This window comes from Grammomys surdaster, unplaced genomic scaffold, assembly GCF_004785775.1.
Source record: "Grammomys surdaster isolate TR1022 unplaced genomic scaffold, NIH_TR_1.0 125846, whole genome shotgun sequence".
In the NCBI taxonomy this organism is placed as follows: Eukaryota; Metazoa; Chordata; class Mammalia; order Rodentia; family Muridae; genus Grammomys; species Grammomys surdaster.
Window position 1 is genome coordinate 974,490 of NW_021620672.1, and position 23,780 is coordinate 998,269.

At 35.2% G+C, this 23,780-nt stretch overlaps 1 protein-coding gene and 1 pseudogene across 1 annotated transcript in view; one reads left to right on the forward strand and one right to left on the reverse strand.

The window, feature by feature from the left end:
* Positions 1–23,780, reverse strand: part of Trip12 (thyroid hormone receptor interactor 12) — a 117,592-nt gene that overhangs the window by 33,408 nt on the left and 60,404 nt on the right. Inside the window, exons 7-20 of the mRNA XM_028789583.1 lie at positions 22,933–23,016; positions 21,846–21,941; positions 14,468–14,616; positions 12,474–12,509; positions 12,292–12,387; positions 11,166–11,258; positions 10,841–11,002; positions 9,692–9,760; positions 9,437–9,602; positions 6,303–6,420; positions 6,055–6,211; positions 4,151–4,304; positions 3,002–3,230; positions 2,601–2,719 (exon numbers count right to left, since the gene is read on the reverse strand). Of these exons, the coding sequence (XP_028645416.1) occupies positions 2,601–2,719; positions 3,002–3,230; positions 4,151–4,304; positions 6,055–6,211; positions 6,303–6,420; positions 9,437–9,602; positions 9,692–9,760; positions 10,841–11,002; positions 11,166–11,258; positions 12,292–12,387; positions 12,474–12,509; positions 14,468–14,616; positions 21,846–21,941; positions 22,933–23,016 (1,728 nt within the window). The remainder of the gene's footprint in view (positions 1–2,600; positions 2,720–3,001; positions 3,231–4,150; positions 4,305–6,054; positions 6,212–6,302; positions 6,421–9,436; positions 9,603–9,691; positions 9,761–10,840; positions 11,003–11,165; positions 11,259–12,291; positions 12,388–12,473; positions 12,510–14,467; positions 14,617–21,845; positions 21,942–22,932; positions 23,017–23,780) is intronic.
* Positions 6,920–7,342, forward strand: LOC114640620 (annotated as a pseudogene).

Sequence of the window (23,780 nt, forward strand, 5' to 3'; positions counted from 1 at the left end):
GATCATCTATCATCAGAATAAGGACGACTAAAATATAATTTGTGAGAAGAGAAAGGGTTCCTAAAAGTGACAGCTCGCTCTCGAGCTCCCTCTCTCCCCCTGCTTACTCTCCTCTCCCTCTCCCTCTCTCTCAGATATCCAAGAAACTTTGTGTTAAATACATGAAAATCTGTGGGTGAACTTTATGTGTGAATGTAGAAGCATTTTTGGGAGTAAAGTCCCAACCTTTCTCATTAGTTTATTTTGCTTTGTTTTGTTTTGAGTGTTGTGAAGATCTATGCAGCCCAAGCTTCCTGGAATTTTCCATGTAGAACAGGCTGGCCTCAAACTCAAGAGATTTGCCTACTTCTGCTTCCCAAGTGCTGAGATTAAAGGTGTGAAGTACAACACCTGTTAGAGTCTCTTGGGAGGTGGTGGGGGGAACCTGATTTAAACTACAGGCACTTGTTCAAAACTACATTTTATGCATAAGCTATCTATGCTAGGTACTGAGGACATAGTTAACAGGCAAAGCAAACACACTCAGCAGTCTAAATGACTCAAATGATAAATTTTCCTGAGGATTCCAGTAAATAATTTTGAGCTCACAAACAGAAATACAGGAATCCAGAGCACACTACAGGGAAGCTAAAAATGGGAAGAAAACAAGACTTTCAGGGGAAGAAGTTAGCATTAAACTTTAATCTTTTTTATGAGCAACATGACCTAGCTGTGAGAAGCCAAAACCCATAATCAACACCATTATGTATATGCTACAGATATACATGAGGGTAGAAAATAGAATCAGATTAGATATAGCAGATTTTCTAAGTTTAAACAAAAATCACTTGGCATGGGATGAAGATGAAAGTTGGCAAGTGGATCTCATTTACTTCTAAACTAAAAAGATTGAAATAAACAAAAGCAAAACAAAAAGTAGACGATAAATCTAAAAACACAAGTAAGACAAAAAAGACAATCTGAAACAATTTGAGACAAATTTTGAAGACAAAAATATGTAACTAAGTATTTCATGAATCTAGAAAGTAAGTGTATGTGTGCCTGCACACCTACCTGATTTGTAACAGTCACCTAATAGAAAAATATTGCTTTTTCTTTTTTTTTCTTCTGTAAATTATTTGAACAAAGGAAATTTTACTTAGTTACTTTAGAGATAGTGTCTCACTAAGTAGCTGGGTTGGAAGTCAAAAAGATCAGCCCTCCTTTGGATTTAAGGGTACCACTGTGTCTCAAGATATTTTTAAGTACTTTAAAAAACAGAACAAAAAACAAAACACAACCTATTTTGTTTCCATTGTGTTGGCCTATCTATCATAGTTTCAAAACAAGGAAAGATAATAAACCCAATATATGAAAAAGTGACTGACTCTAGCAGAACATGCCTTGTTCAGCCATCACTGGAAGCTTCCTCCTAGCCAGGTGTTGTGGCACCAAGGAATGAATACGCTCTCAATCAGTAACATTTAACACACATATAACTCAGATGACACAGCCTGTATAGGTCCGTATCAGATGCAGTCCTACAGCTGAAAAAAAGTAGACATGTGCCCCTATGCCTAACCCTAGAGCTATTTCCAACTGATAATCACTTGCAAATGAAAACTTAATATTCTCCAAAGGAAACAAACTACTCCTAAGGGTGAGGCTGAATCTGAGCAGTAGACAGTCAAAAGAAAGCAAACACAACAGCATCTTTTCAGGTTATGTCATTTTCCCTCCCAATTCTGATTTTTTTAAATTATAATTTTATTTATATTATTTTTCTTTTTATCCCACAGGTCCTTTGCAGATATATTATGCCTTTCACTTTAGTGTTTTTATGGGAGTCCTAAGTGTATGAATGAGTCTCTGCACATTTCTTATGCCTTTTGTTGGGCTCTTCCCTTCTGTTTGTTTTGTCCTCTTTCGATGTGTTAGTTTTATCTTATTATAATTTGATTATTATCCCTCACGAGACTGTTTATTTTCAATGAGAAACAGAAAGAAAGTGGATTCCAATGAAAGGGGAATAGGGGAGGAACTGGGAAGGGAAACCATAATCAGGATACATTATGTAAGAGAAAAAATAAACCCTATTTTCAATAAAAGGAAAAAAGAATAATCAAGGGCTGGAGAGATGACTCATTGGTTAAGAAAGAGTACTTGTTGCTCTTTAAGAAGTTCACCTGCCAGCATTCACACAAAACTCCACAACTATCTGTTAATCCAATATCAAAGGATCTAATGCTCTCTTATGGTACCAGACACATACATTCTCAATTCAAAGATGTATCCTCAAAATTTAGGATTTTTCTGATTTACTGCCATGATGTACTGCAACCTTATTCAAGGAATAACTATGGACTGAAGTCCCTAACTGCTGAAAAAAATGAGTGTATATGGTAGAGGGAAAAGACTGAAAATGACTAACAGCTAGTCACAGTGAATTGCAATAATCCTGTACTTCCACAAAAATACATACTTCATACGAAACACTCTACATATTTTTGAGCTCTTAAACATATCTCATACGTACCGATACTTTCCTTATAGACACTAAATGTGTCATACCAAGTTCTAGATTAACCTATTCATCATTAACTTATCAAAAATGGCATTACCTTCTCTCCTGAAGTAAACGCTAAAAATATCAGGTAACTTTTGCATTAGGATTTCTGCCATCTGAAGAGCTCCAACTACTATCTTCAGGTCTTGGCTTGATAGCATGGAAGCAATGTGACTAAAAAAAAGAAACAGCATCTGTGTATAAACTGAAGTTGGTGATTATTTTTGGCCATACTACTTAAAATTTAATAACAAAATTCAATTCCACCTTACCAACTATAATTTTTATTAAATTCAGTTTGATTTTTAACTAAAATTATGTTTAAAAAGACATTTAAAATTATTCAAAGCATTCTAAAGAAACTTTACTTCATCCTTTCTGTACAAAGATTTAGAAACTCCTGAAATTACTTAAGTTAAAATTTCTAAAACATCTTTACTATTTTCATTAACACACCTTGAAACAGCATGATTTTTCAGAACATCCTTCAGAAGTTCAGCATCAGCAAAATAAATTATCCTAAGAATTGCTCTAAGGCACTTATGTCTGACTGCAGGTCCTGCTGAGGAGCTATACACTTCATAGAGAACACCAAATAAGGTCTTAATGAAAGACTTAGCCAGTTCCGGGTCTTCTTTCATTAGCTGTGCTCGAGCATCATCCTTCTTTAACTCTGAATATCCACCTGTGATTTTAAAAAATGAACAGTCATGCAGTGACCAACTGCTATAGAAGCACAGTAAATAAAACAAAGTATTCAGCCAAGCAACTATCTGAAGTGCTATGAATTTTTTTTCCATTATAGAAAAAACATTAATCAACCAGGACATATAAAGATAGCATTTAAAGACTACTGAACATTCTGTCCAGATGAAAGCATCACTGTACTAACTATATATCACTTCCTTATCTTAAGATAGTCTAAGAAATACTAGGGAAACTTCAATACTAAGCCACTAAAATACAGGTATAAAAAAAAAAAAAAACCAATGAGCAGACTGCAAACAAAACCTACGTACTTAACTTTGTTTACAAAGAGTATGTGTAAGGAGAATGTAACTGATTATGAAAAAAGGAGTGGCCAACTATGTTTATATATCTTGAATATCCCTTTGTTTCGTAAGGTCCACTTGTTTACATTGTATAAAATAAAAGCTTCGAGTGTACAATAGTGTTACATAGTATACAGACTGTATGACCTAAGAAGCCTCCCACATTTCCTACCTAGTCCTTTTCTGCTAAGGTGCAATGAACAACTGCATTCCAGGACATCATTTAAAGAGTAGTAATGCTAGCTTATTCATAATAACTGAAGCACTGGTTCTAGTGAAGTATCACATTATTCAACTATCTTGCCCCTCCCTAATGATACTCAATGAAACTGTTACATTACAGGCCCAGCAGGAAGGTGAATAAGTGAAGGTACTTGACAGCAAGCCTAAAGACTAGAACCGACATGGTAGTACAAGAAAAATGGCTCCTTCAAGTTATCCTCTCACCTTGTGCATGTTGTAGAACACATGTGCCCACATACTCATACTCAAAATCTATGTAAAATAAGTAAATCACAACAGTACAGCTCTATTTAAGTCAAAGGATACTTACTAGTGTTAGTATTGGCTAAGGGGTTAGGTTTTCTCTGAATGGCACGTGCTGTTCCCGTGTCCTCATTGATTTGCTGCATAGAATTAAAATCAATAGTATAAACTCGTCCCAGAGTGGACAAGCTTATCTCATCCTCACCGACCTGATGGGCTGCCTGAGAGCAAAGAGAGAGAAGCCTTGAATATAAACATGTAGAAATCTATTACCTTAGTACAGCAGGACATATGCTACTTTATAAATGTATTTTATGAGGTTGGTAAACTGACAGAATGTGGAAATTTTAGTACAGTTGATGATAAAACTCAGTTGTTTACCAAATCATTTTAAATTAAACCAAATCATGGGGTCTATAAGATACTAGTGATACAAACATCCAGGTAATTATAAAATATAGCTTAACTGACATGAAGATACCATTTGCATTTAGAAAAAAAATTGTATTGTAAAAGAAATTTTACATACGTACTTAGAACTCCAATTGTTATAAAAACACTTTTTACCTGATAAACTTCTAGTAACCTACTAAACTTAAGCCAAACACCTTGTAGAATTGTCCTTAGGTAAACAAAGACAACCTCACATTTACATATGGTTCTAAGCCTGTGAGACACACAACTAAAACTAAGATCTAAAATTAATAATCACGATGCAAGCGCTACACAGTAAAGACTATTATTTAACTTCAGATATCCTAGAGAAGTTACAAAATGCTGATTGCACACCTGGAATCCCAGCACTCAGGAAGTTAAGTCAGGAGTTTTCCAGGTTCAAAGACACCTTAGGCTATATAGCAATAACCTATCACTTGAAAAAGGAAAAAAAAAAGAAAGAAAGAAAGAAAAAGGAAAAAAACAAAAAAACAAAAACAAAAAACAAGCCAACATTCTTTATACCAAGTCCAACCTAAGCTGAGACTCCTTGACAGAATGGAATAACTACCTGGAAATAGAGAGTAAACTAATAGCAAAGATGTCATTATTATCAGGAGAATGCTAAAAAAGAGAACACTTAAAGGTTAGAAACTAAGAATACACTACCAGTTGTGGCATAACTGACCAATTAACTCTCATAAAAGCAAGTTGGTTCTGAATTTTGAGTTCATTTAGCAAAAACTTTTAGAAACCAGGACACATCTTTAAAATACTACTCTACAAGAAGGATGAAGATGGTTTAATTTAAAAGGTGTATTAAATTTAGAAGAATCCTGTGGATGTACTGACACTTCTAGCAGAAAATGAACAACCTCTCAAGTACTGCAACACTTTTCTAGCATCTTTTTGTCATCTGAGAAATTTTAATAATATTCCTGTGAATACAAACAAAATCAGAAAAAAACATATAAACTGTCATTAACATTTTGGTATATTCCTCCATTTATTATTCATTTTCTTCTCTTATACCAAGTTATCAAAAGTTCCATAATTTTAAACATTGCTTCCATTATGCTATTAAAATCTATTGGACTATTACAGAATTACATACTGATCTATTACAATTTTCATATTCACCCTAAGACAGAAACTTAGTTTGTTTTCACTTTTTTTCCTGATTGAGTATAAAAAGCACACACTGGGAGATTTCTTCTGGGTTGAAATAGTAGACCTGCTTTGAAACACAGTCTAACCCTCCAATGTTTCCTTTTGGAAACAAAACTATGGGACAAAGAACTGAGATTACTTGCTCCAAGCCAAGCAGGTAGTTAGCAGCAGAAGCAGGACTAGAACATCATGTTTTCTGACCTCAACAGAATGAGGACCTTCTTTCTCAGGAGACAAAATGAGAGAATCTTGAGTTAATTCAAAACTGAGCACACTTAAGCACACACAACCACCTCCCCATTTGCCATCCCTACACCCACTCTCCACAAAAATAGACATATTTAAATGGTACAATGAAACTACTACCTCAATGATCCGGCTGTCAATCCTGTTATAGGGATGCCAGAGGCCTCGGTCATCACGCCACTGCCATATTGCACCATCTGTGTTCTGAGCATTTCCCTTTTTCAACATTGTATCTACTGCAAAAATGCCTTCTTTTGGTAAACATGGCATAAGTTCACTGAAAGTAAAAAGTGCAATTATTTTAGTGAGTAACTTTCTGCACCATCTGTAACTGTTAAGACTTTCAAGGAAAATCGACCCATTATTACCAAATCAGAGATGTCAGTTCATACAGTTCTTGAGGACTTCGTGGAACAAGATCAATCTGCTCTTGACAACTTCCATTGGAGGCACCACATAGGAGGAAGTGAAGTGTTTCTGCAATGTCTGTAAAGCCAACAACGGCAAAACATAAGCCTATTAAACTAAGTGTAGTCATTTATTTACAAGGCAATCAGTCCCCAGAGTAGGGTGAAAATTAAACTTATACATAACATGAAAATTAAAAATACAAATCAATTGTAGGTGTAGACTTTAACCACTGATCTCTATGGACTTCCATTCTGAGTAAACATCATCTAGCTGGATGCTTACCCATAATTTCACCGTATCAAGAATCTTTTGTTACTTTGAGAGTCGCGGTACTTTGTACCAACAGAACACTATTCACACAGACTCATATACTTATTACTTCCATTTAAATACACTGAAATCACATGGCCTTTAAACATCTCAAGCTCATATTTCCTGCCTTATGCCACACTTACAGGTTAACTCAACACAAACATTAAAATATTCTCCCCCTTTTTTCTCTGCCGCCGCCAACTTGAGCGGAGGCAGAAGTTCAGGTACATTCAAGATTCGGCGATAGTCGTAATCCACCGCCATGGCCGAGGAAGGCATAGCTGCTGGAGGTGTAATGGACGTCAACACTGCTCTACAAGAGGTGCTGAAGACCACCCTCATCCACGATGGCCTAGCACGTGGCATACGCGAAGCTGCCAAAGCCTTAGACAAGTGCCAAGCCCATCTCTGTGTGCTAGCATCAACTGTGATGAGCCCATGTATGTCAAGCTGGTGGAGGCACTTTGTGCCGAGCACCAAATCAACCTGATAAAGGTTGACGACAACAAGAAACTAGGGGAATGGGTGGGCCTCTGTAAAATTGATCGAGAAGTGAAGCCACGGAAAGTGGTTGGTTGCAGTTGTGTAGTGGTTAAGGACTATGGCAAAGAATCTCAGGCCAAGGATGTCATCGAGGAATACTTCAAATGCAAGAAATAAATAAAATTTTGGCTCATTAAAAAAATAAAATAAAATAAATAAAATAAAATAAAATAAAATATTCTCCCTACTAACTTTCCAGTTCCAGAAGATGTTAGTCTCTAGAGAATTTAACATGATAACCACTCAGATGCAAAGAGTTAAGTCACTATGATGGCTAAGACCAAAGACAAAATTGTGGTGTGTTTCTATATTACCTATATGTAAAAATGCACAAATTCACAAAGTTATTACTTTTTTCAGTATCTTAAAAACGTTAGTCTTGCCATCTTTATTGAGCAATATGAATAAATGGAAAGTCCTTTACAAAAATGCCTTAGTCGGCTTGAGGATGGAATTCAGAGGAAGACCACTTCCTAATCATATAGGAGGCTTTAGCTTCATTTTTAAGCACCACAAAAAGGAATGAGTAGCCCTGAAGTTGTACTGTATAGTTTATTTTGTCATAAAAATATCAGAAAGTGATCAGAAGTAGTTAAGATACAAAAAGAAAAAAGAAAAGGAGGAAAGCCCATGTTTAATTTCTATCACTGTAGAATGAAAATATTTCTATTAGCTCCCATATACTACCTGTGGAAATTTTCCTGGAGTATGGAAGAGGTAAAAAAACATGACATTAAAGGGAAAGAATCTAGTGTGTTCAAAGAAAAGGAGTGACTTCCCAAGCTGGTATTTATAGACTACTGTGTCTCACAGTAACTAGCAAGAACCTCTAACTCCAACAAAACTCTAATCAGGCTTCAGAGATCCTAGACTCTTCAGAATAAGGAAAGTGACAAAACTACTCCTGCCAAGGTCTGTGTCAATGTCATTTGTTCAAATAAAATGCAATGAAAGTTAAACTAGTATACAAAATACTATACTGCCTGAAACAGTCAAAAGCTGTGTTGTCAGTAAACAGCAAAACTGACTCTCAAGTTTCAGAAATGAGTCCATTATTATTAACTTTACAAGAGAGAATCAAAATACAGATAGATACCACCTTCTGAAACCATACCACCTTCTGACATTAATGAGACAAAGCCTAACAAGAAAGCAGCCAGCAATTGTTGCTAGATTAAAAAAAATTGTAAAATCATTAAAAATTAGAGATGTTCATTAGAAGGAATAAGGTCAAGCTTTCTGATAGAAAATAACATTCTGTATTCAGAAAATTCAGGGGAAAACTCAAATACAGGCTGAGAGAATTCGTTATTGAAACGAGTGGTTACAAGTAATACAAAATATTTCAAAGTGGTGGAAGTTTAGAGCCAATCTAGTCTACCAAGTTCTAGGCTACCCAAGGATACATAGAAAGACACTGTCTCAAAACAAAACCCTAAAAAAACAAAAACAAAAACAAAAAACCAAACAAAAACAAAAACAAAAAACCAAACAAAAAAGATCTTAGCACTGCTGGAGATCAAACACCCAGACCTCATATATAAGCGTCTACCACTACTTACCTATATCCCCACCCCAACACTGTTCTTCTTCAATATCCAACGATATTCATGATTGCTTTTACTTTTGTGACTTAGGTTGAACAAGCAATTTCTGTCTTAAAGCACAATAATAAAACAGTACTTACTAAGAACAGAACTCAGGTGAGCTGCAGCCAAGACAGAAGTAACTGAGACAGAGACAATTCCATGTTTTTCCTACAGAGTTCACCTATAGAACTCCGGGAGCTAAAAAAAGCACTTCAAGACTGCTGCCCTAAGGAGGAGACTCTGAAGGCCTTGGCTGACTCAAACTAACAAAAGCACTCATTAGGATTTGGTTCTTCAAGAAAATGATGGAGATAAAGCTCAAGCATTTGTCTAAGCCCCACAAGAATCAGAAAATGTGCTGTCGCCACTGTACGACAAGAGGAACCACCAGACAGAAGACCTGAGTAGCCCTCTCAAAATGACCATGGACTCCCTGAAGCTTTGGAAGCCTTGAAGAGTCTCACTCTCTCTTCTAGGTACCAAAACAGAGATGACATGTCACAGGATTTGACTCCCTAGTGTAGGTTCTTTTTGTTATTGTTTTTTCAACTTCCTTACAGGGATAGGGCGTTGTTGGGTTTTATATCTAGAGATGGTACATAAATAATAAAGCTTGCATTCATAGAAGAAAAAAAAACAGTACTTACTTTGTTTCATAAGCTGAACAGCTAATGTCGGACAGTTGGAACACATCAGAGAAAACATGCGAACCACCATAATAAACATCCCAGAACTTAAAATTGGTGGAGTCACCACCAACAGTTGTTGAACATTTGTAAGTAGATCTTTGGAAGCAACCTGTTGCAGTAAGTTCTTCATGAATGCAAAGAAGACAAATTATTATGCTGTGGCTTAGGAATTCAACAATATGAAAAATGTATTAGCAAAGATAACATACTCACCTCCTCATGTTGAAAATTGTCCACTAAACGTGCAAAACAAAGGCAAGTGCTTTCTACTGACTTTTTGTCCTAAATTTCACAAAGAAAAAGCTCATTAATTTAAAATGTTAGCACCTTCAGTCACTTAGTTCTTACTTTGACACTAAATTTCCAAAACCTTAGTAGATATAAGCTTTGAAAAGGGAAATCGGGTAGTGGTGGCACACGCCTTTAATCCCAACACTTGGGAGGCAGAGACAGGCAGACTTCTGAGTTCAAGGCCAGCCTGGTCTACAGAGTGAGTTCCAGGACAGCCTTGGCTACACAAAGAAACCCTGTCTCAAACAACAAAAACAAAGCAAAACAAAAGAAAAAAGAAAAGGGAAACTCAGGAAAAGTGCATTGGTAATATTAAAGAATAAATACATGCAAACATTCATTCACCCAGGCATAGATGATAAAGTTCAAAGCTAGTCAAGGTAGCTTAAAAAAGAAAAGTATACAGAAGTATAGGGGACAAATATGAGCCTATCATCTTATAAAAATCCCTTTAAAAATTCTGTACATCTAATTTTCATAAGGTTTAACATACTTTGTAAAAGTAATTTTAAAGGAGATTCCTTACAAAGCATCTCTAGTCATAACACCACTGGTAAAGTGTAGAGTACAAAAAAACAGCTGTTTCTCTCTGACCTCCAGGCATAGCAATCATTCTCCTCTATTAAAATCTGAGATGAATTCTGCTGTTCAAACTACATCATTGATGCTTTATCAATGTTACATACCTACTAGCTCTCCTCTATCCCCAACAAGGTGAAATTTGTACTTTTGATTTCTATTTCTGGACAATCTCTTTCATCTAGTCTTAACCTAAGCCCTCTGTTCCTAATGCTTTTTAAAGGAATCTTTCTAAAAGTAAATCCTAATCTCACAAAGGAATATCTTAATTGGTGCAATAACAAAGTCAGTAACAATAGAAAGGTACTAAATGTATAAATTACAATCCATTTGGGTTAATATGTCAAAATCCTATAAAAATTATGACTGGACAATATATGTCAACAGAAATATAGGTCAGAACGCTTTGTTATACACATCCAATTAGAAGAACTCAAAATTTGAAATTATAGTAATAAAATTTACATGACATAGGAAACATTCATATCTTACCTGATGAGTTAGCCTTTGGGTAAGCAATGGTAGGGAATCTGCCACAAAATGAAACTCATCTGGTGTGATACTCTGGCAGCAATTGGCTGCAATTGCTAGTGCATTTCTTTGGGCATTGATGCTGAAGAATTCTAGATACAACAAGCAGTCTGCCAAACCACCCTGAAATATAGAAAACTGTTAAAGGAAAATATACCCTTTATAAAAAACAACTATTAAAATGTACTTTAGGGCAGCATGTGTATTTTACAGAGCTATAGTCAAGGAACTAGCACAATGTAGTTCAACAACAGCAAAGGAAACACACTTTAGCAAGAACACTTACCGCCTGTAAGATGGCTTTACTGTGTCGGCGTGACAACATCTCCAAGGCAGTCAAGGCCTGCTCTGCCACATCAATACACTGAATAACTTGCAGCTAGGAACATTAAAGTGGGTATCAAAGATTATAGTACTTTATTTATATGAACACTGTATTTCCTCTACTTGTAGGCACTTATACGAACTCCAACATGCAACCAACCATGCCAGCAAACAGCCACCCTTGAGTAAAGGCTATAAAACATAGCTGACAGATTCCTCCTAACAGCTTACTCAGTTCCAGAATCTAAGAAAATATATTCCCATAGAGGATTTATGTAATAATCTTTTAAACCAGTTTTAAAATTTTAAGGTGTATTTCATCAGAATAATTATATTTAATCAGATGAACTGAGTTTTATTGTGCATTAAAAAGTGTACAACCTACTAGCCACTCATCACATGAAAATTTTCCTTTCTCCACTGGTCAATTATGTGAACATGAACAAGACTTTTTCTCAAACTTCTCAGCTATCAATTCTACTGTCCTGTTGCTGTTCTTTTAACTCTCATAGTTGGTGCTGGTCATAGTTGTGTTTATACTCTTGAATACACACATTGTAGCACACATGTAAAAGTAACTTGACAACTTTAAAGAGTAAGTTTTCACCTTCAACTCTATTCAAGCAGGTCTTACATGTCTCATTTCTTATCTATTTCCCTCTTACAGGTGCTGATACTACCCATACATGGCACTGTCTCTTTTATGTGGTTTCCAGACATTAAAAAAATTTTTGGGACATCAGATTTACCCTGCAAGCACTACTACTCATTAGAGCTCATCAGCCCCCAATGTATTATTTTTAACGAAATACTTTGCATTACTCTCTGACATTACTGTGTTAAATGCTATCATTAAAAAAATCATAAAATTGAACTTATTTTATGATTTATTAGTTTTAACTTTAAACGTTTTATAATTATATACATTATATAACTTACAATTTATATAAAAATAGTTTTCTTTTTCTTGGGGGGGGGAATACTGGTTAAACACACATACTTCAATTAGATCATAGATTCGGACTCAAGAATTCAAAACTTGACTCCTCCTGTGTAATTATGAAGAGGTTGGGCAAAAGCATAACTACCTTTTCTAAGAAAACAGGGATAGCATCTACTACAACAGCAGATGACCGAGGGAGCGCTTCCATCATATACGTTAAGGCTCGGCAAGCATGATTCATCTAGAAAGAAAACAAGATGAGTCTGTCTCAATAAACACTCAGAACAAAATTTAAACAGCCCTTTAAGAAATACATGATGTACTTACAATGTCAAAATTATGTTCCATTTGCAGTAATGTTATCTGTTAAAACATAACAAAGTATTAGGAAAGTTCCTGAAATATTCCTTCTTGCACTTCACTTAGATTTGTTTCTTGCACCACAGAAAACTAACAACAAGACATACACCAGAAACCATTACACTTATGATGGCATTCATTTACACACTATAACAATGGTTGACAATGTTGTGATAAGGCACCATTTCATGGCATGGCCAATCATTTCTGCTGCTTACAACCAACCATTTTAGTTGTTCTAAGATCCTTCAGAAAGCCCAGTAACATCACTGAGGATCACTGACATAAAATAAGAAATAAGTATGATTGTAGTGGCTCAATAATCATGTAGTAAATGGGATTTGAAAATGGAATTGATCACATCAGAGACTATAATAAATGACAAATCAGTGCAATCATTTCACAAAAGTGAAATAATTTAAGCCTGAATTTAAACTATTTTATTGTTTGTAAAAGACTTCAGAGATTGCAGCTTTTTTTGTCAAGGAGGAAAAATGCTCTGTATTTTAGGTATCAAATACCCATGCATTAAATGTTGATAACAATAAAAGATAGCATATATTCATACAATACCGAATTAATACATGTCTTCTCAGCTCTAAATTATTCCAGGTAAATAAATATGTATAATACAAGCCTTCACGATTTATATACATTTACCATTTAAATGAGTCACTTAAAAAACACAGGGCTTTCATGCTAACAGAAAAAGCACCAAGTTTCCTAACTGAAAGATGGATTAGGGCAATGGTGGCACAAACTTTTAATCCTAGCATTGGGGGGATGGGGCAGAAACAGGCAGATCTCTGTGAATGTAAGGTCAGCCTGGACTACAAAATAAGTTCCAGGATAACAAGGGCTACACAGAAAGACCCTTTAGAGAAAACAAAGCAAATCAAAAAGATGCAATCAATTAGCTGTTAAAAATTCCCCTATAGGGAAAAAGGAAATATGTATGACCATAAATACAAATGTCAATTTTTAAATTTTGTTTCTGTTGCTATGATAAAATACCCCGGAAAAAAGAGAAAGGGTACATTTTAGGTAAGAAGTACAGGATAGAATCCATCATTTTCAGAAAGTCAAAGCAGGGACTCAAAGCAGCTAAACAAATCAACAATCAAAATAGAAAGACATTACTCTGTGTGTGTGTGTGTGTGTGTGTGTGTGTGTGTGTGTTTGCTTCAGTTTGGTAGCATCTCTGTCCAGGATCCCTTTTGCCTAGGGGATGGTGGAGTCCACAATGGCTTGATCTTACCAAATAAGTTAATATAATCAAGGCAACCCCAGACATGCCCACAGGCCAAGATGGTTATCAAAGATCCCTCCTCAAGGCTCTTCATTCAGCTAGTAAAAAGGTGCAAACAAACAAACAAACAAACAAAAAAGACAAAAAACAACAACCCTGCTTTATCACTAAACAATTGCCAAAACCAAACCATTCAAAAGAATAGAATGATAGAATATGCTAAGTGATGGCTGTGTAAGACCCTTTGTGCTTGACAGGAAATCAAATATCAGCTTTCCATACTGTGAGACTGTGACCAAATGAGACTTTCCTAACTTTGTCAGCTTCTCGAATATGTAAGAAATAAAATATGCTATAAATCTAATATTTATGTAAACATAATCGTATACTGCCTGGCTTGACTATTCTTCCCATACACATAAGTAGCAAACAAGTAATCTTTTCTCAACAAGAAAGATAAACCAAAAGTAAGCTAGTTTATTATTGTCCCAAAGATTGGGAAATTGAATAAAAAGCCCAACATGTGAAGTATCATAGCATTATTGGTAGGCTGAATAACCATTTAAGTAATGAATAGCAAGTAAGTGACTTCATCAAAAAATCTAGCGCAAAAATATTTACAAACTCAAGATGGGTATGCAGCTCATTGAGAAAGAACATTTATTTGTCCAGCATGTACATAGGCAAAGTAGGCAAAGACCAGCATGCTTACCAAAGCTGGAACAACACTCTTCACAGGAAACCCTCCTAGTGTCTCCTCATTCCCCATGACCAATAGCTGACACATTTCAATGACTGCCTGAAGCTGTTGACTTTCATCACTGGCTTGTAGTCCTTGAAGAAGCTGCTGGGCCTTAGAACCTTCAAGGGAAAAGGTGTTACTTTTAAACACAGAGCAGAAGACATGGCTCAGCAGTTAAGAATAACATTCTTTCAGAGGACTTCAATTCTGTTTCTGGCAGCCATGCCAGGCAGCTTACAATCACGGATAAATACAACTCCAGGGAATCTAACAGCTTTTCTAGACTCCTCAGGTGTTTATATATGTGCCCACAGACCATCATATGCAAAAATACAAACACATGAAAAAATGTTAATCTTTTTTAAAATTAAAATAAATATACTGATAAGCTAGGAAGACGGCTCAGTAGTATTCTGAGATCAGATTTCTAAACAAATGTTTGTCAAATAATGTAGAAATAAAAGACAATAGAACAGAAAACTTCTGTACTCCTGGTAACAAAGCAAAGAGGGAAAAAAGGAAAGCAAGGATGTGTCTATAGCAAAGACAGGCCTATGACACTAACACTAAAGGGAGAATTAGCTGCATCTGCTCATCCTTAACATGACTGAAGTTACTTGGTATCTGCCTTCAACTGGAACAAACTGACTGTTTTTAGCAGCAAAACTCAAATGACCACAAACTAACAACTGGTAGCTTTGCCATACCTACACTTTCAAAGAAATGAAGGCAGTGAGTACAATGCTGGTAAATAAAATTTAGTAACTATGGTGTCAAGGTATCAAAGGAATGTTACATTCATTTAAATATACATCTGGATTAAGCAGAAAACAAAAAGTGAGAAAAGGGGAAGCAAAATTAAGACAGACAGGTAGAATAATGCATCTAAAGACATGAGGTATTTTGTATAAAAACAACCAACTTCTGTAACTCTAATAACATTAGCAGGTACTGGCTACTTGAGTGGTTCCTTTTTTAAGCCTCAACTCCATTATGCAAATAATGAGTGAAGGAAGCACTCAAAACTAAAGTCAATGCTGAGGGCATAATGTTTGCCTAGTATTTGAGACTTGAGGTTCAAGCTCTGACATGGTAAACAAATGAGTAAAATCTACAAATGTGTTATATCACTTATAAATTCTTTCATATTCAAATTATCTACATACGAGATTTTTAAACTCATTACTATTAAGTTTTGGAATATAAAACTGGATACAGAGCTACCTGAAAATAACTTTTGACATACATAAAATTTACATCAAACCCAGTTTCTTACTATAATTTAGGTTCAATGACATAAACCTCAAAGTCTTTGGAAGACTTGTTTTCTCTACTGTAAATAACTAACAAACTAACCAACTAACTAACTAACTAACTAACTATCTAACTACATATCTTCTGGGCCTACTACCTTATAATCCACTGAAAACATAATGCACAGCCACATTCAGAAAAATAAAACTTCTAAATTTTAAACTACATATTAGTATCAGTGCATCACACTAATGATATACCTGATGTACTGATACTACTACTACTAATAATGATAATAATAACAATAATAATGTTTTTTAAAGGCATTAACTACTTAAAAGAACTACCAGTAATTCCTAATTTCATCTAAAAAGGATGAAATGTTGTACACCAAGTCTGTCGTGGCAACACAATCACCTAAGGAGAGAAATGCTGGCAAATATGACATGCAATGAGTGTTTCATAAACACTGAGATTGGCAACACTAATAATAATTTATCAGTGAGATTGAAATTATCTAAAGTCTGAACTTCATAAGACAATGGCAACATCCTAAGTACCTCTGATAGTAAAAATTCAATTATTAGATCAGTAGATTTGGAATGTAAGATCACTTTATACTCTCAAACAATTAAATCAGGGGCTCAATGGTAGACAACCATGTGACCAGCATGGATGAGGCCAAGCACTCATACTGCAAAGCCAGAAAGCAAATAGAAAAGCAAATAGAAAAGCAGCAATCACTACCCACAGCACTGTTTCTTAAGAAGGTTAAGAGCAGTTATTTTCAAAATGTGGTACAGATTTAAACTTTAATGCTTGGTAATTACAGTATTATGTGTTATAGATATAATATTAAAAATGCCCTTTTCTCAAAACAAAAACTTAATGAGAATTGTATTACTGTGTATCTGGCAAGTCATTTCAACATATTTAGTAACAACAGGAAACATTACTCCTATGCTGAAATCAAGTATATGGAGGAACTGTGCCTCATTTTGTCACAAAGATTAAAAATATTAATTTAAGAGTAGAGACTCAAATCTGTTAATGTTTGCTATTTCAAAAGCGACAAAGAAAGACAGGAATAATGAATTCAGCAGCACTGAATAAAAGTACTCAGGCTGGCACTGGAAATGTAAATGGCAACTCTGAGGAAAATGGGATGGTCCTGCTTTGGTTCTTGTGAAGCCACCAGCAGTCTGCACGATCAGTTCAAACATAAACTAAAATGGAAAGGGGAAGCTGTAGTAAGGCAGTAACTAGTCTCACCTTTATCTTTATGTGTGAGGATTTCAAGAACATTCTGCATAGCCACAGTCCAACACTCTAATGAACAATGGAGACCAGGAGTTGGCAAGCCAACATTTTCTATTCAGAGCCAGAGAGTAATTATTTTAGGCTTTGCAGGCCATATGATCTCCACTGCAGCTATCCAACATATCCTCTGGTATTACAGTTCAAAAGTAGAAAAAGCAAAACTAATCAACATGGCCCTGATCCATTAGAACATTGAAATTCACTTAATTTGAATCTTAAATAGGATACTTCAGTTTTTTTCCAGACACCAAAAATTTTAAGAAACACTCTTAGTTCTCAGGCTACATAAAAATAAGTGAGATTGCACAGAGCAAGCCTGACAACCTACAAATTGAGCTCAATCTGTAGAATGAGAAAAGCGACTCTTGCCAGCTGTCTTCTGACCTCCACATAAACAAACTCTCATTCAAACATTAAAAAAGAAAACAAAATAAAAACAAGCAGGGGCTCGATTTGGTCCTGGGCAATAGTTCGCGGAACTCTAACAGTCTGTTTTAGGAAGAGAAAGAAGGAAGATAACTGCCAGAAGTTACCTGGTCAGGACTCTTCAGCTTTTTTATACAAAATGTTAGAAATACATAATAAAACAATTATGTAATGCCCTTTTTATCTTTATGTAAACATAAAGAATTAGGAAATAAATCAACACTTCTGGAAGACTAATGGTGACAAGTACTCTTAAAAAAAAAAATTTAAGCAATAGCCTGGGAATATGGCTCATCAATACACAAGCTCAATTGCCCCAACACAACCAACAAAGGGGGCGGAAGAGCACTACAGAACTTCAACATAGAAATATGCTAAAATCAATGAACTGTCTAGAAATGAAAAACATAGTATTGTCCATTAACTCAATACAGAGCAAGTAGGTAACAAAAGATTGCAGCAAACAACTCTTAAAACTGAGAATGACTAAGAAAATATCCTTTAAATTTTAAGAAATGAGGATTTCTCAAACAAAAACAGAGATGATTATTGGTCACTCTTAATTCCTGTGAAATATGGTCCTTCGGCTGGAAATAAATCATGTAAGCAGAAATTAATCACAATGTAAAATAAACATTTTTTATATTACGTTTAAAACAATAATTATGTGTTTTCAAAATTCTAACAAATGTCTGATAAAACAGTAATACAGAGGAGGCTGGGAACTGACCTACTACAATTCTTGCATTGTTTGGAATACAATAAAATAGTAAAACAAGGCAATCTATAATAAACAAAGGCTATGTTTAATAATCTCTAAAGTAACCATGAAAACACACAACTAACAATAGAAGAGAAAAATTACAAAAAAAATACAAGATGAATATCAAACTGTAAGTTAACAAATCTCACCTTAAGTTTTATAAAAGCCCCAAAATATGACACCATACTAGTGTTAATAAGTAGAAATACAAGGCAATATAGCCCCAAAGTGGGGAATTTACAGTAACTAACAAAACTTTGTATACATCTATCATTTGACTCAACACTGTTTTCATAGGAAAGCAGGAATCTGTGTCAATATGGCTAATTTAAGACAAGAGGGAATACAAATTGGCTGAATTTGGTTCATTTTCTCAAACTAGAAAGCAACTATCAAAAAAAAAAAAAAAAAAAAAGGCTCAGAATGCCACACTCAAGGCAACTCGGGACTATAACATAAGGTATAAATTATCCTAAGCCAGACAGTTAAGGCTGTTTTAAAAATATTTATCTTAATTAAAGATTTGAAGGTAGTCAGGGTATGGCTATGCCTGGCCTTTAATCTCAGCAGCCTGGGTCAAATAGCCAGGACAGCCAGAGCTACCAAATTGAGAGACCCTGTATTAAAAAAAAAAAAAAAAACCAAAAAGATTACAAAGTAACCTCAAACAGATCCCATAATCAAATAGTACAATGTAAACATCAATGAAAATCACTGAAATAACTGCAAACAAGTGCAAGTACACTGTTTAGAATAAAATGTGTACCCAGCCACATCTATATACCCCCAAAAAACATTTGTAACTTAAGAGGAGATGCTAAAACCAGGAAAAAAAAATACCTTCCCTATATCAACTATCCTATGTAATCAAACAAAAGTGAAAGTCCTCTTTTTATGGTTTTTCACTAAATTATTTCTCAAAAGTTTGATATAAAATGCTAGTATCTTTTAATTGTCATTACCTTGACAATTGAGTTTTTACACTTTGCCAGGGGACAACCAGAAATTACACAATTCTTTGTATGTGTGTTCTTATTTAAGTTTCTACTCATGAATGCAACAGAGTATGCCTGTGCAGGCATGCCATGGCATGCATATGGAAGTCAGAAGACAACTTACAGAAATCAGTTCCTTCCTTCCACTATGTAGGTTCCAAGCATCAAACTCATGGATCATGAGCTGCCTCTGGACATGTCACCAGTACTACAATCGTTACAATAAAAAAAAAAAAAAAGCTAGCATTTTGAGTGAACATTTCTCACTGGGGTGGGGGCGGAGGGTATCAAATCCAGGTATAGAGATGTGAAGTTAAAAACACTTGCTCTTTAAGATCAGATTTGATTCCCATGATTCCCAACACTCAAATGGAGACTAACTACAGTTCCAGTGGTTACATGACACCCTCTTGAGCCTTCTGAAGGCACTGCATGCACATGGTACATAATACACATACGTGCGAGCAGGCAAAACACTCATATACATAAAATCAAAACAAATACAAATACAGCCACTAAAAGGAGCAATTTATAAAAAGTATGCAGAATATCTTAACAGAAACTTGATGCTAGATACTATTAAGGAATAAATGTGGTAACAGTAATCTAGTTGTGTATTTGTGTTAACAAATTACTCATATAATATAGAGTTTTAATTTTATAACGTCAGCAATTTAGTTCAAACTACCACAAGGAATAATATGAGTTAAGAATATGACTAAGGGTCTGGAAAGATGGCTCAGTGGTTAACAGCACAGTCTGCTCTTCCAGAGGCACTGAGTTCAATTCCCAGCAACCACATGGTGGCTCACAACCATCTGTAATGGGATCTGATGCCCTATTCTGGTGTGTCTGAAGACAGCAACAGTGTACTCACATACATAAAATTAAAAAAAAAATTTTTAAAAAAAAGGGTAAAAACAAGGACTAGAGAGAGAGATCAGCAGTTAAGAGTTATCGCTGATCTTTCAAAAGACCTAAGTTCAGTTTTTAACATCCACACCAGGCAGCACAATTGCCCTGTAACACCAGCTCTATGGGATCCATCTCCCTTTGCTGGACTCTGAGCCCCACCCCATCACACAAACACATATGCATACACATGCGCAAGGACAGGCAACTGTCGAACAACATAACAAAAATACTATATATAGGATATGGGGCAGAATATGGGGCTAGATACGGCTCCCTGTTTAACAGCATTGGCTTGTATTCCAGATGAGCCAAGTTCAATTCCGAATACCCTCATGGGGGCCCACAACCTTCTGGAACTAGAGTTCCAGAAGATCTGATGTCCTCTTCTGGCCTCAGTGGGCACCAGATATACAAAGGGTACACAGACATACATGCAAGCAAAGCACTCATAAATAGTAAAAATTAGTAAGGCATGCAAGCATTAAACCAGCTAAATATGGGATTTTCATGTCAACAAACTTACAAAACCCTGACACAACTTTTCGTCCCAATCTTCAACTTAATGAAATGGCAAAATAAAGTTTGTTTATTAAAAAACAAAAGCAAAAAAACAAGAATCATATTAACCGACAGCAATATATGAATCCATATTAAAATAAAACTTAAATGTTGAGAATGGCAATATTTGATAAACGTAATCACACTATTTTATCTTCAACTTTTTAACTGACATTGCTTATTTTTAGTTGTAAGTTAAAATATAATCAGATGCCTATTAGCTTTCACTGTGAAGGGATATATAAACGAAGCAGTACTTGCTGAGGACTGTTAAAACTCTCAACTATTGTCTGAGCTGTATTTAATTTTTATCCTCATCATGCCATTCCCCACTATACAATGTTTTCTAATCACTCAACCTTTGAGAATAGCCTACCAGGGCACTCCATGGCTTGGTAGATGTGTACACCTTTTGGGTTTCAACATCTATCACTTCCACACTTCCCTGTGGCTGATCTACTTTCTAAACATGCAAACTCAGCCCCCATCCCATGCAGCATACATTCTTTCCTTTAGATCTATGTACTACTACAAAGTAGTCCTCTGGCCTCCACATACTTGTCCTAGCATGTCCACAGATGAATGCACGCATGCACGCACTAATATTATCAATGCAGTCTTATTTTAAAAACATCAAATACTAGAAGGGATGCATCAGTCAGCTACCAAGCTGACTGTGAAGTTATAAAAAAAAATTACTAAATGCGAGTCAGGGGAAACTTTAATTGGACTCATAACTATAGGACAATACGTCAGTTATAAATCAAGACCATGTATGTAGGCTCTGGGTTATCATTAATCTGTTAGTCTGGTGAAAAGTAATGCTGCTGAGAAATCATTCTTATCAAGTTCATGTTAACACCATCTTATGAGATGAAATTTGTGACACTATAAAAAGATTTCAACAAAAAAAAATTAAAAGTACAGTCAGATGTACAAATCTTTTCTACAGTTAAAATTCTAAGTAACTTTTAAAATATAAAATATGGATTTTTACAATTTCAGTTGGGTAGAAGGAAATCTAAAATATACACCAATAAGCAACCAATAAGAGTAACACATAACTATAATTATTCAGAGACTTCAAGGAATGAAAAATTGCAAAATATTCACTTACTAGCTCCACTTCCAATTGTTCTATGAAAAAGTTGTGACATCCGAGGACCAAGAGGACCAAACAGGTGAGGAGGAAGACCCCTGGCCTCTAACAGAGCTAAAGAAAAAAGAATGGCAAGGGAAATATTTGAGTTGACTTAAACCAACTGATCTTCCCTAAAAAAATGTCAAGGAACTGATTCATCTTACACAATTCAATAAGCATAACATTACTTTCCACTATGAATTTTAAGAGAAACTATATTAAACTTCTAAAACCTTATACATACACAAATTTAATTACTTACTATAAGTTAAAACACCTCCATGTCATTTCCAAATATGAAGTTTTTGGAGAGAACTTAAAACAAATACAGAACTATTTAAGAAAACCATCAAGTACATTAGGTAAGTCATGTACTAAGAAGCCTTGCCTCATTTTCCTATTAACATTACTTTCCAGTCAAATTTGGTAACCCTGTCCAGAAGCATGAAAATCAAGCCATTTTTACTAGTTCCAAAGAAAAGCTATGTTCATAAGTGGTATCACGGGGAAGCTTTAAAATTTTGCTATTTATCTCAGAAACTTTAAAGTAATGTGAAACTTACTTGTAAGCCTTACATGGGAGTCTATTAAGAATCCATTATCTGAGATATAAGTACAAAGCCATCTAATTCATACATACATGGAGTATATGTAATACAAGATTGTTTTTTTACAAAAGAAAACCAACTAAAATTTACAAAAGAACACGGGGCATAGGAAAAACCCACCCTATTAGATTTATGTTTTTAGATACTAGAGAACAACATATTGAGGTGCTTCGCAATTTATTACTAAAGCCAATTATACATGTAATCATGTGGCAAAATTTTTGAAAAACTATGAGGCTTTTCTTGGTTAAACAGTAAAAATGAAGACACAGACAGGTCATCTCTGAACCCAAAGCATCAAGTTAAGTAATAAATTTTTTTTCCCAGAAGGTGTAGGTATATCTAGAATTCCTAGACAATATTCAGAGAATATAAATGAACTGAGTTCAAGTCAAGAACAGGACTATCTGCAGCCTGTGGTAATCATTTCTTGCAAACTCAATGGCTGTCTTTACCTTGTAAACGTCCCATCTCAGAATCATCCGATTCACTCTCCCCAGAGGTGGTCATGCCAACAGCCCCTGCAACAGAACTAGAGGCTTGGGGAGAGGGGGAAGGTAAGGATTAGGAGGAGCATTTAATCTTTTATGTCTGGCTTACCTTAAAGAAAAACCAAAGCTTTACAGACTATAATAAGTTAAATCTCTCTTCCTACACACTCAGCCATTCCACAACTCCCTGCCATGTAAAATTCAGGAGCAAAGGAAGAGCTCAGCACAGTTATATAAACATAAATTTGCAACCTTCATGCCCTAGAAATAGCTTTCTCCTTGATTCCTCTGCCATTAGTTAACCAAGTCAGGCTACTAAAACCATTCTCTTATTTCAGAAATATAAATAATCATTTATCTGTTTTCTCTAGATGCAAGGGTATGAAAAGATCATATATACTCTTCCTTTTGAAATAAAATACTGAAGCCATGTATTACAACTAATACGAGTGTGCAAAGAACTGCTATCAAGTATGAAAAGAAGCTAAGATGCCAAAAGTTACAGTAGAATGAAGAAGTAGGATTTCACTACACAAAACATAGATGAACCAAACAGAAACAAAACCAGTTTAACAGCAGCAGATATTATGAATCTAACCAAAAATGAAGAAACTAGTAGTCTGCTAAATCTCTAAATGTATGCTTAGATCTATACAGCTTCACACATAGATTTGTTTTACATATAACCACATCATTAACAATACTCAGCCTACTTACTAGATGACAGAATGGAAGGCAAGGCAGAGATCTTTGACAGACTTAAATTTTGAGAGCTCTTCTTAGCTTGGCATGATGGCAAGTTCATCACCACC